Raw genomic sequence first — 18,260 nt, 5'->3', positions numbered from 1 at the left:
TGCATGAATTCAGGAAGTTGTTAAAACTCTGAGGATAAAGTAGTGAGAAAAACTTATGGAGTATCATGGAGCTGATAATCTAATCAATTCAGAGCAGAAAAATAATAAAGTTAGTTTCTACTGGGTAGCCAAAGAATACTTTGGCGGGGAGGGAGGCAGGAAGCACATGCGGTATACATCCTGGGTACCTCAGGCATATTTGGAAGAACATGAGGGCCTGATGTCAGCCCAGAACAGGAGATGACAGCTCCTGAGAACTGCTGTGTTGGCTGTGAGTCTCCATGGATCCCCAGTCTGGTGTGGCCAACAAAATGTGGATTGCATTTTATGATGTGAAAATTAACTGTGTAGGAATCCATGTGTAGTTCTCAGTTTTTAGAACAAGACTTCTCATTTTGTTGTTTTTAAGTCATGAGTTAAAGAGACTCTTATCTGAAATTTCATTATGCTCTTAACCAAAGCAAATTCTGGTAACCACTGCAATTGATCTGGGCCCCAGACTTGCCACATCGTTGGGTGCTTTCTCTTTCTGTCTCTACAGAGTGATGCCTTTACACGGCCCAGTCCTTCCTGGGGGAATTGTCTCAGTGATACAGTTATGTGTTTGAATCTCAGCTCCAACTCTTAGGTAATTTATAACTTCTCTAACACTATTTCTTGAAAAATAGTAATAATAGCTGCCTCTTAGGGTTGTTGAGCTTAAACAAATTATACATGTAAAATGTCTTGCATAAAGTAGAATTCCTAGGTGCTCAGTAAATTTATTTCCTGTGTAGCCACCTAACTGTGGCAAGAAATCCTTCCTGCTCTACATAATCATTGCTGAATGCTGAGGCAAATGGCTTTACGTTCACCCAGGATGTTTACATAATGTACTTGAGTGAGAAGTATGAAGAAATAACACATACTGGAGAAGCACTGTCACTCTCTCATCGTTAGTTCTATATTTGAAAGCTATGGTTTTTCCCTTTCCTTCTTTTGTTTCCGCTATAGCAAGTGCACAGGGCATTCTGTTTCCTCATATGAAACTATTAATCTATAATGTTCTTTTAAAAGTTATTTTCATTTAACTTTTTAATCCATCTGGAATTTGTTTTGGTGTCTGCTATAATTATCAATGTCCATTTTACTTTGTTCTTCTCAGGAAGTTGGCCAAATGTTCCGGCACCATTTTATTCTCCACTGAACACTACCTCTATCATGAATTTGTGCTTGTTAGCCTTCCTTTTCAGTCATGTTAATTATCTGAAGAGTTAATAAGTCTTGGATTTTAGTTAATCAAGTAAGCATTTGTGAAAGCTAAAAGGGTACTTTGCCCTACCACTGCAGTCCTATGGGGAATGTTCCCAGCAGGGAATTCATGTTCCCACATCGCCGACCGCTATTCTGGCTAACACAGAGTAGGCAATAACTAGGCAATAGATGGAGAAAGGAATTGAGGAAAAGAAGAGACACCTTTTTATTTTGTTTTCTTGGGAAGGAAGCTAGGTTTTGATTTCTTGTAAGATAATAATCCAGTAGACTGGGAAGGAGAAACTGAGGCAGGGGAATGGGAAGGAAAGCATGAAAGGGAAAATTCTTAGGAATGCTTGAGACACTGATTGGTTTAGTCCGAAGTTGAAACATGTTCAGAAACCAGTTAGGAAAGGACATACTGCAGGTATGATAAAGATGACAAGGTTGAGAGTTTTTTGTTTTGTTTTCAGTATGGGAAATCTTATACAGAAGAAATAGTACAACAGACCACATGAAGTCATTGCGTATCTTTGACAATCATCAATTCGAAAGTTGGTATTATCTGACCTCTGTGTCCTCCCATTTCACACCATTCCCCACCACTGGATTACTTTGAAGCAAATCCTAACCATTCTGTCATTCCAACTGCAAATATTTCAGCATTTGTCTATAACAGACAAAAAGTCTTTATGACAACAAAGCATATTCACAACATTCCGGTTGAATTTGAATCTGCAATTTTACTAACCTAGCGTATTAAGGAAGCCTAGCTCATCTTGATTAAAATGGTGAAGTGCAAAGGTCCTATAACTTGGCTTTAGGAGATCTACCTGGGTTTAAGTCATGGCCCTCAACTTCGTCTCAGTGAGTCCAACAATGCTCTTCTCTTATCAACTCTAAATCTCAATTTCCCTGTTAGTAAAAGAAGGATAAGTAGCTGTCTTATCCATTTCAGAATTGTCCTCAGGATGAGGTAATAGAATTGAAAACAAACCATTCAAAATTGTGAAATATTAAAACTTCCAGTTCAGTCCTCTCCTTTGTAAATGACCCCCAGCACAAATCATCTAGAGGCAGTAGATAGTCTTGGTTTAGCCTTGTCTCCAGTGTTTCCTGGTAGATTTTTCTTTCTGAAAAACACATGACTTTAGTACTGTTTTTTGTTTTTTTAACTTTAGGTTTATAGATGCTCATAATCATAAGTAATTTTGAATGCCAAGAGAACAATGCATAGATTGATATCTTTCACCTTTTCTGATTTCACCTTTTCATTTCAATTTACCCTGTGTTTCTCTTGTGCCCCAATTATCAGGATCCTACTGAGCGCAAACTCAAATTTTCAAAAGTTAATTTTGGTGGCTTTTTGGCTAACAGAGCTTCAGATAATTAATAAAGAAAAAAATTATTTCCTCCTTTACAAACGGCCACAACAACCATAGAAAAGTATTTAGATAGGTGTACTTTGATTACAAAAATCTCTTTCCATCCTTGAGGGGAAATTACTCATCTCCCTATAGGGGGAACTCTATAAAGAGAATGTTTTCCAAAAAGGGGCCAACTGGGCGGTGTCCTCTTTTCCCAACGCCCAGATTTCTATTCTTAGATCTGGAGATAGGAGGCGGCTTTCATTTTTCCTCTTCCTTGCTTCCAGACCTGCTGCGGGACTGCGGGCGCTCAGGCTGGCGGCTCGCAGCGGGTGACCGGCTAGGTTGCAGATTGCACTCCTCCAGCCGCTGCTGGGCTCCGGGCCTGGGGAGTCCGCGGAGTCCGCTGAGTCAGTTTCTTCCTGCACGACTCCGGGCCGGACCGCCCCGGCGGGTGGGATCCGGTCTGTCTGGGCCCGCCCGGGGATCACGGTCACGGTCACCCCGGCCAGGCCCCGCTCAAGCTGCGTCCCTGCCGCCCGCCAAGGTTCTGCACAGCGCCTTGCCCCGGCGAGCCTCTCTCAGGCCACTGAGCTCATTTTTGGGCCTGGGTTGGGCAGGAGGAAGCAGAGGGGGAGGGCTCAGGGCTGGCAGGACAGCGCCGGGTGGGGAGCCACCGCCTTCCTCATAAACAGGCGGGCGTGGGTGCGGATGGGGCGGGCGGGTAGCGCGGGCTGCCGGCTGTGAGCCGTGCTCTCCTCGGGAGCAGTGACCCGCGCCGCTGCCCCTTCCCTGAGCAGACGGCCTTGGTGCGGGAGGGGCGGCCTGTTGGGAGCAGGGTCCATCATGGCCAGTGGCAGCTGTCAGGGGTGCGAGGAGGAGGACGAAGAAACTTTGAAGAAGTTGATAGTCAGGCTGAACAATGTCCAGGAAGGAAAACAGATAGAGACACTGGTCCAAATTCTGGAGGACATGCTGCTGTTCACCTACGCTGACCACGGTAATCATTTGCAAGGAAACTGTTCCTTTATTACACCCCCTCCCCCAGCCTCTTTTGCAAACTGTCTCCCCTACACTTTGCGCAAACGTGGACCCTTGGGAAGCCACAAACTCTACTCCTTAGGGCAAAAAGGAGCTGAGAATTCTCGGAAGGTATTGCGCTCACTTCTTTTGCTTTCTCCCCCTTTTTCATATTTAACGGGTGCTGTGAATCGTGACTTGGCTTCTTCTCCCCGACCCCGTTCTTTTCCAGCCTCCAAGTTATTTCAAGGCAAAAATATCCACGTGCCGCTGCTGTTCGTCTTGGACTCGTATATGAGGGTCGCTAGTGTGCAGCAGGTAAAGGAGTTGTTTTCATTTCACCCAGTTCCCCTTTCTTTGGAAATGTTTTTATGTCAATGTTATATGCCCAGAGCTCTGGGTAAGTTCTGAGATTTGGCTTGACACGTCAATGACTGTGATTTTAAGATGCAAGCGTTGTCATATCATTGTCAAAAGATAATTGGTGTAAAAGGGTCCACTGTGTGCTCCCTAAAATATAAGTAACTTTATACACTCGACTGAATATGGATGGTGGTGAGGGAAATAATAATGGAGTGAAGTTGAGTTCTGTTATTGGCTACTTAAGTTCATCAGTGTTTAACTCAAATTGTTCTAAGAATCTTCCCAATGTACAGCATGCCCTAGAGATGACACCGTTGTGAATAGTTTGCGAAAGAGGAGTAACTAACAGTAATAAAATTAATAATAAATTAATAAAATGAAGTAACTTGCAAACTTTCATCGGGTTAGGGTTTCTCTTTTAAATTTGAAGATAGATTCTAGTCTTCTTTAGTTGTAGTATATCTTGTATTAGCTAAAGAAAGTGATTTATGATTCCCCTGTAAGTTGATATTTTCAAATCAAATGAATCTAGAAGTGAAACTTAGAGTCTGCACCATAGGAAACCCATAAATTTGCTAAATACATTCGATATATTAAAAAAGGAGGCCTAACAAGGTAATTAATGATGATTTACAGTCAAAACAGCATGACTGCCTAACGTGTTTACTTTCTTTGTAGGTTTTGAGATTTAGAGAACTGAAATCATTTTTGTCATTTGTGTCTGTAAGGTACTGAAAGGAAAGATAATTGAACTTTGAACTCCACTGAGGTGCAGTCAGAAAGCCAATGTTTTAATACCTACTAGACAGATGTAAGAGTTATTTGGATCTCTAAGTCTGTGTCTATCTACCTTTACCTTTATGATTATCTCTGTATCAGCTATGTCTAACCTGGGTGATACATATACTTAACTTAGCCTGTTTTATATGAGGATATTTATATCTGGGATAAATGGTTACTTTTTTTTTTCCAATTGAAGTATTTCCCATCTGACTTGATTTTCCGGTTGTTAGCGTACAAAACCGAAAAGATGGAGGCATGATAAAGACACTGTTCTTTTTAGCACCCAAAGTCTGAATTTTGCCCATGAAATATGAGTCACTTTTTAGCGCTGGCCCACTGTGCTTTCCATCCACATCGTCCCTGCTTACTTGCCTCGGGTGTTCAAAAGTCCTTGTCTGACAGCATCCTTGGATTCTGTTCTTGGTAGAGTCACCCCTGCTGGGTGCCACTCAGAGCAATTGGACCCTGAGTGGGCTTTGATCTGCAGGATCCAAAGAGGGCAGTGCTAGATGTGAGAACCCAAAGAACCTGGAACATACTCACCACCTAATTCTTCATTTTTCAGAACTGTGCAAGCTTGGGCATGTTTGTCTGGAGTAGTTAGGAATATCACTCAATATCCTTGCCCAGTGGGTACCAGAGACAAAGTATGGAAGAAACTAAGGACTTGTCTTCTGATTTAGTTATTTAATGTAATAGAATTATTCGTTTCAGCACCATATGTGTATTAGTCTGCCAAGGGCATTATATGTATGTTATGTCATTTTGTTCTCACTGGAATCTCACTGCCCTCTCAGAAATCTCACTGGATATTTTTTCCTCAGAGTAAGTGGCTCATTTAGAATCACAGAGCTACTGATAGAGCCAGCACATAATGTTCAAAATTTCTTTCCGTCTTACAATCCACTAGCTGCTGAATTCACATGCTTTTCGTGCTAGTAAAAACACAGTGGTTTGGTACCAATATTGTGGCTATGCTAGGTACAGTGACATTATCAATTTTAATTATCATTGGTCTTATCAAAGGGCTGTACAGAGGGGTCTCTCACTGATATTTTAATACTTCACTTAAAAGAAAGCTTTTTTTTTTCCCTTCAAATTTCTTAATATTACTGGTGTAATGAATATAGATATCCTTTTGTGCTTTACATGTAGAATTAGCTGAAAGTGTTAAATGAAAAGCTCGTAATGATGAATTTAAGGAGTTAAGGTAAATTATCCTTCGAAAGTAAATATTAAAGTTTGTTTCCAGAATTCACTTAACATGATAGCCCAGACTCTGAATTTTTATTTTCAAGGTCTTTTCATATTTTATACATGCTCCTTAATAAATGACAATCTTTAGAGATTGGTAGTTAGACGAGCTGTCCTATTACTTTTTTTTTTCCTTCCAGTCATCTGACCATTTCTCTGTGTTCTTCAATTTTACATTACTTCTTTTTATCCACACAGTTCAACCTTTGAAGTAAGGGAGTGAAATAAATGAAGGTGACTAAATTTTTCTTTAGCCCCTACACTCTATCCCATTGTGCATTAATTAGATCCTTGAGTTTACGGACTAATTATAATATAATAAAGTGAAACTACCAGTTTAACTGTATTGTTACTGTGCAGGATGGGAAGCTTCTCTCTTTGAAAGATAAGCTTTTAATTGAATAGATTAATAGATCAATTGCTACCTCTGCTTTGCTGCCAGCAATTCTATTTAACCATAGAACCTCAGTTGCCTCAATCTTTTTGCAAAGCAATTTCTGATGCTGCGTCACCAACCAAAATAAAACCTGTTTTCTCCTTGAGGCAGCCATGCAGGTAAAAAGATGAGTGTAGCATCCTATGTGATTTATGATTTATTTCCCACCAGAAGCTGTTCCAAATGTTATTTTCTTAAATACTTGGAGGGAAAAAGTCTCAATGTATTTTATGAATGCACAAAAATAGCCAGTTTCTATGACAGCTGAATTGTCAATGTCTGTTCAGCTTACATGGAGGAGGATATCCTACTTAAATGTAAGAAAAAAAGCTGTCAGAAATTGCTGCCTTTTTAAGCAATTTGGAAGTATGCAAAAGGAAGTAATGACAGAGTAAAGCAATTCATGCTTAATCCAGAAAAGATCCAGAAATAATATTGTAAAGAGATCTTGTGTAATCATTTCTATCTTGTGAAATATCCCTTATTTATTCCTGTAAACAAGTAAGAAACTTGTGACATTAGTATTTATTGGATGCGTGGAAATTTCTCACCTCATCATTCAACTCTCTGCATCACTCAACTCCACTTACACATCCAATTTTATTTAGCAGTAGTCCCCTTCCCCTACAGCTGTCACCTTATGGTTTAGTTCCTTACTTTCCTCATAGCTTATCAGTTTTAGAAGGTTCCGTTTCCCTATTTTAAATGACCAAATTTATAATGTTTTTGAAATCTGGCTCAAGTCCTACTTTTTCTATTTTATACTCTTCTCTGAGTAATTCTAGCTGACAGTGAATACCACTCTCAGGATTCATATTATGTTGGTATTTATCACACATCATATTTAAACACGTTTTCATTAATCTCTAGCTAGATGCTACATATATATGCATTTTTCTATTTTATTTTTATGACCATATCAGGCATAGATCTGTAATATAATACAAATAATTGAAGGTTCCTTAAGTTTAGAGAAGGATATACAGCAGGAAGAGTGAGTTTAATTTCTAGTTTGGAATTAAGACTATCATATTTTAAAAATAATTGTATTTTAAAAACCACATTTTTCAGAAGTAAAGAGCAACTATTCAAGTTGGTGTCATCTGAAAATGGATTGAATGAAGATAGATTTAAAATGCATCAGTAAGATAGTATTTTATTTGGAAATGTGAAAGAGCCTAGGGACATTCATGATGTCTAGACCTTATCAGCTCATATTTACATATTGTTAAGAAATCTAGAGGGGCCATTGAAAAATCCTACCTCCTCTTTATCTTATAATACCTTTTTCTTTTTCCTGTAATGGATGTTACATTGTCTTTAGATGATGATGCTGTTTCTCTTGCCAGTTATTCTAAGTTCATTACCTGGGAAGCAGTCTTTCCTGAAAACTTACAGTTTGCCGTAAATATCTCCAACTTCCTCTGATCCTCCATTCCCAACCACTTCATTTTTTTCCCTATAATTAAAATCCTAAATATTTAGAAGCGATTCTGTCAGGTGAATATGACTTAAATAGTACTAAGGCCTGAGGATAGCCTTTGTTGTACTTCATAATCTTGGTATGTCTTCTAAAACTATTTTTTGTGTTTTATTTTATTTCTTTTTATTTAGACAGTAGGCACGTCTATTTCCTTCATCGTTCAGATGTATGTTATATGTTTTTATATGCCCTTCTCACATGATTTTTGGAGAAAGATGTATTCTAAGTATATGGCTTGCTTTTCTCAGTAAGCATTAGGATACCATTTTGTTTTAAAATAATTATTTAAAAATAATGTAGTCATCTGTTCTACTAAGAATGAAGAGATTTGTGTTTGAATGTATCCCATTAATATGTTTAAAAAAGTGTGAATATTTGGCTTTCTTGCTTTCAGGTGGGTTGGTCACTTCTATGCAAATTAATAGAAATCTGTCCAAATACAATGCAAAGCTTAACGGGACCCCAGGATATCGGACATGATTGGGAAGTCCTTGGGGTTCACCAGTAAGTATGACAGATGTGTCAAAACAAACTGCATTAAATACCGCTCTGTACATTTGCCAACCCTTTCTTTGATATATTTGTAATCCAAGCCAATCTCATAAAATCCTTCAAAATACAAGGATATTTTTCCTTGAATCAATGATTTACATTTATAGAGAGCTTTTAACTCAGAATTATATTATCTAATTGAATTAAAGACTAACACTTTAGGTAAAATGTCAGTTGTTATTATATTACCAATATAATAATACAGTTATACTGTAATTGGTTAAATTGTAGATTTTTAGTGACTAATTAATGAATTCAAACCAAGAATTTGGACAACTGATACAAACCACTAGTTCTTTAAAAAGTATGGGAACTAAACGTTATTCCTATAAATAGAAATTTAGAAGTTTATGCTATACTCTCTTGGCAAAGTAGATGTACATATAGTCACATATATATTTAATGAGCTTAAACCACGGCTTTCAAAATGAAGAAAAAAGAAGAAATTACTTTTCTGCAGCCAAGTCTTGATAGCTGTTTTACCAGTATCATAATGACTTCTCAGATGAGATTATTTCTTTAACTAAAAGTAGTTAAGAAAAAATTTTCTGAAGAAAAATCTGTGTACAGGAAAATTCTTTTTGGATAACTTTGTGGACATTTAACAAATATATTCTGTCATTAATTTTAGATGTTCTTTATACCTAATGTGACTTTTCTTTACTAAGGAAATACATATTACTTGTGAAAAATGTAATGTATGCAAAATGAAATTTTACACCTTTGTGTTGTTTATTAGTATCAACTGTAGCTTCAAATTTAGACAAATAAGAGCTGTTTGTTCACATGAGCATGGCTGTCCTTATATATTTTTCCATTTTTGATATGTACCGGTATGTGTTGCTTTTCTTCAGTTTCTAGCATCTAAAGAGTGTGTTTTGAGCATATTTACAATTAATATATAGTCTCATCTCCAAACTAATCTCTGAACTTTTATGAGTCAGTTCTAAAGTATATAGCATTTAATGAGGAATTATGCAAAATATACCTGTAATTAATAATTATAACCTTGTGTCTCTTGGTTTGATTGAGAATTTCTAAGATCCCCAAAGATTAGGAATCTATAATCTTTGAGAGTGTTGGAAAACACATCTGGTCATATTCTAGTACAAACCAAGTATTCAAATTAAGTTGCATAAACATTTCCATAGGGAGTCTCATTTACTCATTCATTCAATCAGTCACTCATTTGCTTATTCATTCATTCATTTATTCTCTACTCATCAAATGTTTATTATACATTTGAAGCTATGGATGTCACCAGGCTCTGTCTGCTCCTAACAATGTAAAGGCAAACAATACTGGGTAGGAATAGATTAAAGATTGTATATTTTAGACTTGATAACTCAGGAACTCAAATTTAATGAATTTGGACTAACAGAATGCTATTGCTATACTAGGTTCACTTTGTATTATAAAATATTACCAATTTTGCTTTTAAAAATAATAAAAATCAATAATTTAAATATTCAAATGTATTTTAATTTATATATACAGACTGACATCTTATTATGTCTCAATATTTTAATATTTTAATACATCATTATACATTACGTATAATTCATAAGTTTATATCATACATAAAAATGGGCTTGATCTCTTGACGAATATTACTCTTCATGATATTTTAGATATAGAGTTGGGTGAAAATAGTTAATAATTGAATTCAAACGTTGAGAGGAAAAAGTTACAACTTTTCTATTGAGACTCACAGTGATTCCCTGTTAATTGTCATAAGACTGGCTCAGGTTTAGAGGAAGAAAAAAATACACAAGCTTCAATATGGGGAGTGAAATACAAAGAGATGAATAAAAATATAGGTGAGTAAAAAACAGTACCTAAAAAAGCAAATGTCTGGTGTGATATTTCACTCATCTCAATGTTTTTTTTTTTTAATTACAGACTGATTATTAAAATGCTCACAGTTCATAACGCCAGTATGAGCCTGTCAACAGTTGGACTGAAGGCTTTGGATCTCCTCCTAACTTCAGGTAATATAATAACACATATATTTTTAGTGTTGACTCAAATTAAAAAAAAATTTAAGTCACTCAATGTGTTTTGTCTTTTAAAAGTATAAAAACATAATGCAACTTAAATTATCGATGATTTCCAAAATTATTTCTGTTTCCATTTCTCTCATCTCTTTTCTCTTCACTTTTTCTTTCAGAAATCCTACCCAATATCTTGGCTTTCAACATCACCTTCTGTATTAACTAGTCCCAAATCTATATTTCTAGCGCCAGCTTTGCTCCCAAAATCTGGTCCCACATTTCGCATTCCCATTAGTTTGTTGGCTATACATGTCCTTGTCATTATTACATGTTTCTTCATTATATTTCTAATATGTTTTCTATAATATATTTTATAGGATATGGTATAAGAATATTTAAAAAAATACATAACATTACTTCTTGAGTGCTTGATAGAAAGGCAATTTACACGGGAGCTAATCATGAAGGATAGGGAGATATTTCCTTCAAAGTGGTAGAGAATGCTTTAGGTCAAAACAACAGCATGTACAGAGTTGAGAGGCCTGGGAGATAGAGGCTAGACATGCGGGTTGGAAGATTGTAAATGCCCTCGTTGGCCCTGCTAAACAATGAAGACCCAGTAGGAGGAAGAGAAAAGAAAGAAAGAAGGGAAAGATCAGAGTATGACAGAAAAGGAATAGGAAAGTCCAAAATGTACTCACCACTTCACCACAGCCTTTTATTAAACTGTATAATGGGGTGTACTAACTAGTCTTAACCCTGATTTATTTTAAACTCATCCTTAGGAGTTTTTTGTTTGTTTGTTTGTTTGTTTGTTTTTAAATTCATTCTCCATTTAGCAATGGCCAGGAAGCTAAGAGTTTTACGAATTTAAAAAAATCTCTCAATACTGGAATATATTGATGTCAGTAGCATGCAGACAGCAAATTTGACACGTGTTTTGAAAAGACTATAGTTAATTTAATTTCTTCCATATAACATTCAGAATTTTATACTGTTAGGAAAGTTTTCAGTGTGTTTTAAAGTTCATTTCAGGTGCTTATTAGAGGTTAATTTATGAATCACTTATATTGTTTGGCTTATTAGTAGTTGATTTAATAGTTATTGGGCACTTACTGTTGTGCTGGAGAACTCTGATAGACGAGGCAAAATTCCTACAACCTAGAAGTTCACAGTCCAACACCACTGTCCCGTGTAACTTTTTGCAGTGAATGAAATGTTGGATATCTGTACTGTTCAATATCATGGCAAATAGCCATACATGGTGGCTATTGAACATTTGAAATGTGAGAAATTGAATTTTATTTTATTTATTTATTTAATTTATCGGGGTGACAATTGTTAGTAAAATTACATAGATTTCAGATGTACAATTCTGTATTACATCATCTATAAATCCCATTGAGTGTTCACCACCCAGAGTCAGTTCTCCTTCCATCACCATATATTTGATCTCCCTTACCCTCATCTCCCACCCCCCAGCCCCCTTTAATTTTATTTAATTTTAATTAATTTAAATTTGAGTTTAAAAAGCTCCATGTGATTAGTGGGTACCAAATTAGACAGCACAAGCAGAGACATAAATTATTTAGCGAAATAATTTCAATTTAATGAGAAAACTACTATAACAGAGATATGAAGAAAACCCTCATAAAAACATAGAGAAAACTTCATTTGTAGAAGTTTAGAGCATGGACATGAACTGCCTAAGTTTTAATCCAGCTCTGCCTCTTATTGATTGTTGGACCTTGGGCAAGACCACTTAGGTCAATTAACCCTTCTGTGCCTCTGTTTTCTTATCTCTAACATGGGGATTGAACCTACCTCATGGGGTTGCAGCGGGTTTACATATGTTAGAGTGAAATGCTTGAACCTGTGTCTGACATGTTATGTACTATACAAGTATTTATTACTACTAGCACCCCTCCCATTCCAGAGCTAATGTTTTTATTAACAAAAAAGGTACTATTGCTGTTATTTCTTGAATTATGGTAGGGATATGTTTGGTGTGGGAAAGGGTAAGGGCATCCATTGCAGCTAGGATAAATGTGAAGGGATCTCAGAGAAGATGTTTAGTCCTGAGTATGGAGCTCAGCATATGCAGAGTCAGCTATGCATGGAGGAACACGGGCTGATGGGGTAATGTAGTCAGTTTGGGAAGGGTCTTGCTTGTCAGACTGAGGAGGATGAGAAAGATTTAGACGATTTCAGCATGAGGTTCACAGGATCACATTTGTGTTTCTGAACTATAATGCAGGTGATAAACTAGTCAGGTAGGGATTTGGCCCAAGCAGAGCAATTAAGCAATTGTGTTTGCATTCCAGGTGAGAGGTGATGCGGTCCTGAATGCAGTAGGAATGAAGGGAACTAGTTCAAAAGGAGTTTATGACGTGTTTAGAAGATAGACCTGAAGGAGTTGATAATGTTTTCTTTGGTTGAGCAGAGAATGAAAAGAGAGAGGGAGGTTGGAAGAAAGAAGATGACGATGTTTTCTGTTTTGGGTGACTATTGGATGATGGTATCATTGATGAAGATAGGGAACAGGTGTAGGCCAGGTTTGGGGTGCCCATGGAATATTCAGATGGTGTTGTCTAAGAGGCAGGTAGAAATACGTTTCACGAGTTTAGGGCAAAATGACTTGGCTACAGGTATTTATTGGAAATCACATAGTACAGTATACTGGGAATTTATCTTATTTAGAAAGACCATGGAGCTTGATAGGTATAACATCTGGGGCAATTAAGTGGTTTATCAAAATGAAAAGTCTACAAACCATTCATAGTCCTCATATTAAAATTAGCACATTAAGTATTAAAGCAGCTATTTACTTGGGGCATATTTTTCTCTTCAAAACAGATAAAATCACTTTGCTGATACTGGATGAAGAAAGTGACATTTTCTTGTTAATTTTCGATGCCATGCGTACATTTTCAGCCAATGACGAAGTCCAGAAACTTGGATGTAAAGCTTTACATGTATTGTTTGAGAGAGGTATTTAAAATTATTTTGATGTTTATATTAAAAAAGGGTTTATAATGGGAAACAGAATATAATTATGATAACAAGAAGGTATCTAGAATTTAAGAAGTGGGAATTGTCAGTCAAGGGTAAGTAATGGGGTTAATTCAGAAATACTACTTGTTTTTGTGGAATGGATTTCATTCATGGGTTATAAATTGTACAATTGCAGTGATTTTCTTCCATTGCTTAACAAGGCATAAGGTTCACTTTGCAAACCGGATGTGTAGGTGTTAAGAAAGAAAAAATAAAACTGTGACGCCAAGCATAGGTTAAATTTGGGCTTATGATGTTGAGTCATCACCAGAGATTTTAGAAATTGCTAAAGGCTCAGTATAAAGAACCAAGAGGCTTATAAAATATCCCTTAAGAACATGACAAATATGTATTTTATCACATGGCACTGAGATTGATAACAGACATTATCATGTAATTTTAGAGTTGGTTGGAACCTTTAGTCCTTCCACTGGCTTGATGAGGAGATGGATTAGAAGTGAAATGAGCAACCTGCCTGAGGGCACACTGCTGTTTACTACCATTGCAGTTCAATTTGTCATCATATTTTGAGAGCACCTTTTGCATCATTATGAGTGCTGGGGGTTTAGCATAATAATAATTTATGTGGGCTGTGTACCTATATCAGTTTACCACTTGTTTCTAGCCCCTCCAGGAATGGAATAGATCACTTTATACTGTTGAATTCCATCTCATTCCAGAAGGACTTTAAATAGCTTGTAGATACTTATAATGCATTAGAGGGAAAAAAAATGGATGAAAAAAAGGGTGAAGGGAAAATAATATGAAGCTAGATTACATTTACTACTTACTTAGGGTCCTGTATATTTACAAAGGACGGACCAGAAATTTGTCTCTTTGCTTCCTGTCAGGCAAAGAAAAGAGGTAAACAACATCAGTTACAAGTTTAATTGAGATAAAGTAAACCTATTTATCAGGAGAAGCAGTAGGTCTCGTGAGAGACCTGGGAACATACTCCCATGGGTTTCCCTGGATGAGATGATAAAATGCACACATTTTGCAAGGAATACAAAGTATATTTCAGTGAAAAACTCTCTGTCAAGTCAGGACAGCATGGGCCTGGTACCCAGCTCTCTGATGATCATGCTTGTTGGAAAAAAGTTTACTGTGTGTGACAAATGGCAGAACTGCGTGTCTTTTGGGCTATCTTCTATAAATGTTATATCTTGCTACTAAGCTTTTGATAAGACTTGGGCAGAATACAGTTTGAGGTTTTATTGTCTTGCAGGGCCTGTAATTTTCTGTGTTGCAGCTTAGGGGTACGTTCTTATTCATGGAAGAAGGGCTACTAACATCACTCTCTTGCCAGCATTGTGAGACCGATCCGTGACATATGGAGAAGCAGCAGGGAATGTTAAAATCTTATTCACTAGAAAGATCATCAGTGCTGACAGTATTAGGATTGAAAATGTAGAGTAGAAAAATTGCTGAATTTTCCAGGAGTATCAAGTTTTCCAGGACTGAGTGGAACTTAGAAAGTTAATTTCCAAAGTTTGAAAGTATGGGGCAGAAAGTGCTCCACAGAATGAGAAGTTCCATGATATGCCTCATTTATTAGAAGAACCTAACCAATTTCACATGATATTATATGGACTATTGGTATCAAGTTGAAAAACAAAAAAGTAATGTTGATCATGAAGTGTTAGATTTTCTAACATTTTTATCTAGCCATTCTCAGACTCGATAAACCAGATTTTTATACATGCTTTGAAGTTCCCACCCAATAAAAATACTGCAAATGGCTTGATCAAGAGACTTTAACGATGAAAACTAATGATGAATTTTTTGATCTCCAATGAAATCAAGACCTTTAGACAGTATTTCAAAGTCTAATTAGTTGCCATTTGCTGAAGTTCATTCCGTTTGAACTGATAGAGGTAGCTGAGCTGTCCTTCAACAGGGTACCATAAACCATTCCTTTCTAAGTATGTGATATGTTCACTTCCAGTCTGTCATTTTTATTAGTCAGTGGTCAGGTTTCTCTAGAATCCCCCAAATGAAATTGTAAATACTTTTGTTTTCCTGAGAACTGTTTGGTTACTAACACTTTTACATTTCACAACATGGAGTAACTAATATAGGTCAATTAAAATTAATTTTGATAGCTCTTTTTCCCTTTCTAAAACTCTTAGGAAGGGCTTTTTGCTGATATATATTTAAAAATTTACATCTATTGTATTTACCATGTTTCAAACTATTATCGTGAATATTATATTTTTGAGTACTTAAACTTTTATATCATCTTTAAGCTTTGTCAGTATTTTGTCTTTCATTTTTCAGTTTCAGAGGAGCAACTGACTGAATTTGTTGAGAATAAAGATTATATGGTATTGCTAAGTGCATTAAAGGAATTTAAAGATGAAGAGGAGCTTGTGCTTTATGTACTGCACTGTTTACATTCCCTGGCAATTCCTTGTAAGTAGCATATATACATGATTTCTGTTTTGTATCTGAAAAATTACAATATAGCTCCTTCCTGAGTGTGTTTTAAAAATATTTTTATTATTTAGAAAGTTGTGGATGCTAAGCCCATTCATTTATTTACTCATTTAATTAATTTTTTGTTGGTTGATACTATACTGCAGCTGGCTCTGGGCTTGGTGCTGGGGAACAGTAGCAGAAAATATAAACACTTTTCTTGCCTTTTCAGAGTCCCTAGTAATGTGGGAGATACAGATAAGTACATAGGTGACTACAATGTATTATAAGGCAAATGTTGGCTGAAGTACCTAGGCTTAGGAGAACAAACATGGAGTGAGGCAAGATCTCTTAGCAGAGACTTGAAGGATGAAAAGAGTTTTGTGTGTAGGGAGTTGTGAGGGGAAGGGAAGTACAGGGCAAAGTGTCCCAGGCTGGGGGCATCTTAAGTGTAAACATCTTGGAGCAAGAGAGAGCATAGTATGTTTAAGAAGATAAAAGTAGCTCAGTAAACTGTGTTTGTGAATGTGTGTGTGTGCATGTGTGTGTGCACATGCATACATACAGCCCGCGTGTCTGCTTTTGTGTCATCTAATAGAGGTGGGGGAAAGGCTTGATAACAGTCAGTGAATGAGACTGGAGGCATAACCAGATTTTGAAGGGCCCAGAAAAAAACACAGCAAGGAGATTAAACTTTATGGTGATTCTTGTTTAGCATTTTCTTAATGTTTTGAAATCTAGCTACTTTTATCACAAAAAAGTACAAATAAGGGAAATTAATATGCTGTGTATGCAACCAGTGATTGCTAATGAGCTAAAATAATACTTTAGATTCGATTACTTTTGTAAGTATTCATGAGCATTTTGTATTCCATTATTGCCTCAGTGGGTTGTATAGGATATACACATGCATTTATCTAGTAATATTTTCATCTTCACACCTGTGAAATTGTGAGGATTAAATGGGTTAAATAATGTGAAAAATGCTAAATAGTCCCTGCTATGTAATAAGTGTTATAAAAGCACTGACAGTATTATTACACAATGTGTATTTTCTTTATATTATATATAATATGCATATATAGTTTCAGACACGGAAATCTGCAGATGTGAGACTTCAGTGAAAACCCAATCCCCTTGTGAAAGAAAGCCCTTTCTTTGTGATGGTTATAAAATCCATTGTTTTCTTATCTATAGGAAATTAAACACTTGGAAGTGCATAGGGCTGAACAATAATAGAGAATAGACATACCTTAGATTTCTCTTGAGTCATCCACTGTCAGCACACTGAATATATTCTTCATTTTACTTTTCCTTGGCTATATTTATACATTTATTTATTTATTTTAGGCTGGCTGTTTTTGAAATTCATTGTTTTCCACCCACAACTGACATAACTCCAGTGAACATGCGTTGTTCATAATGTAAAGGTCAAAGAAAGTAGAAAACAAAAAAAAATCAATGTTTTAAACATTGATTCTAATTGAACGACATTTACCTTTGAGTCTTAGAGAAAATCATGTCTGCTGTTTTGATTAAAAGCAGAAAATTTTTTAAGAGGACATTTCCTTTCATTATACCATATTTTTTTTTAAATATATTTAATGTTTTTTCAGTACAATCTAAGCATTCAAATACATTTTTGGGAAAAAAGTTGGTTAGTTTGGACATGCTGAAAAATAAAGAAAAATGTTTTGTAAACACCTCTTTTGTTTGTTTGTTTTAATAATAATCAACGTATCATTCAGACATATAAATTAGTTTTGTCCATGTAGGTTCATACACTCATTCTCTATGCATTGATTTCCTTTCCCAGTGGATGTTTTCCTTCCTTTCTGGCTTACCAATGTTTGTCCCTTAGTCACATACTTTAATATTATAGCTTTCCTCTCCTTAGCCCCCATTCTTTTCTCCATCTGTCTCGGAGCCTTCAGGAAGCTTGATTTTGTTGCCTTGAACACCGGCTGCTCTTCTGCAGCCCTTTCAGAATGGACAGGAGATAGATCATAGCTGATTTTAGTTGTTTAGTTATGTGACATAATCTTTATTTTCCTTCTGTTGGTTTGAGGAAAATGAACAATTAAAAGCCATTATCCAATGGAGTAGTGGCTCATTAGGAAAGAGGCCCCTAATTCATTTATTTGAACATTTATGGCCAAGATATTATATTTGGAGACTTACAGAAAAGCACTCACAATTTTCCATGTATTTTAAGTTTTTAAACCAAGAAACAGGAATAAAGCAACTTTCCCTTCATGCTAGAAATGAGTACTTAGTCCTATTATATTATAGTAGCAATGAAC

The 18,260-nt window shown here is 36.2% G+C and overlaps 1 protein-coding gene across 2 annotated transcripts in view; it reads left to right on the top strand.

Moving 5' to 3' along the window:
- Window positions 1–2,854: 2,854 nt before the first annotated feature.
- LRRK2 (leucine rich repeat kinase 2) overlaps window positions 2,855–18,260 on the top strand; it is a 125,719-nt gene continuing 110,313 nt past the window's right edge. Inside the window, exons 1-6 of one of the 2 annotated variants that reach the window (XM_019736305.2) lie at window positions 2,855–3,600; window positions 3,853–3,938; window positions 8,334–8,443; window positions 10,394–10,482; window positions 13,342–13,476; window positions 15,820–15,954. In XM_019736305.2, coding sequence (XP_019591864.2) covers window positions 3,447–3,600; window positions 3,853–3,938; window positions 8,334–8,443; window positions 10,394–10,482; window positions 13,342–13,476; window positions 15,820–15,954 — 709 coding nt within the window. In that variant the 5' untranslated portion in view covers window positions 2,855–3,446. The other variant, XM_074325834.1, reaches the window with a different exon arrangement.

This window comes from Rhinolophus sinicus, linkage group LG02, assembly GCF_036562045.2.
Source record: "Rhinolophus sinicus isolate RSC01 linkage group LG02, ASM3656204v1, whole genome shotgun sequence".
In the NCBI taxonomy this organism is placed as follows: Eukaryota; Metazoa; Chordata; class Mammalia; order Chiroptera; family Rhinolophidae; genus Rhinolophus; species Rhinolophus sinicus.
This window is presented reverse-complemented; position numbering and strand designations above follow the sequence as displayed.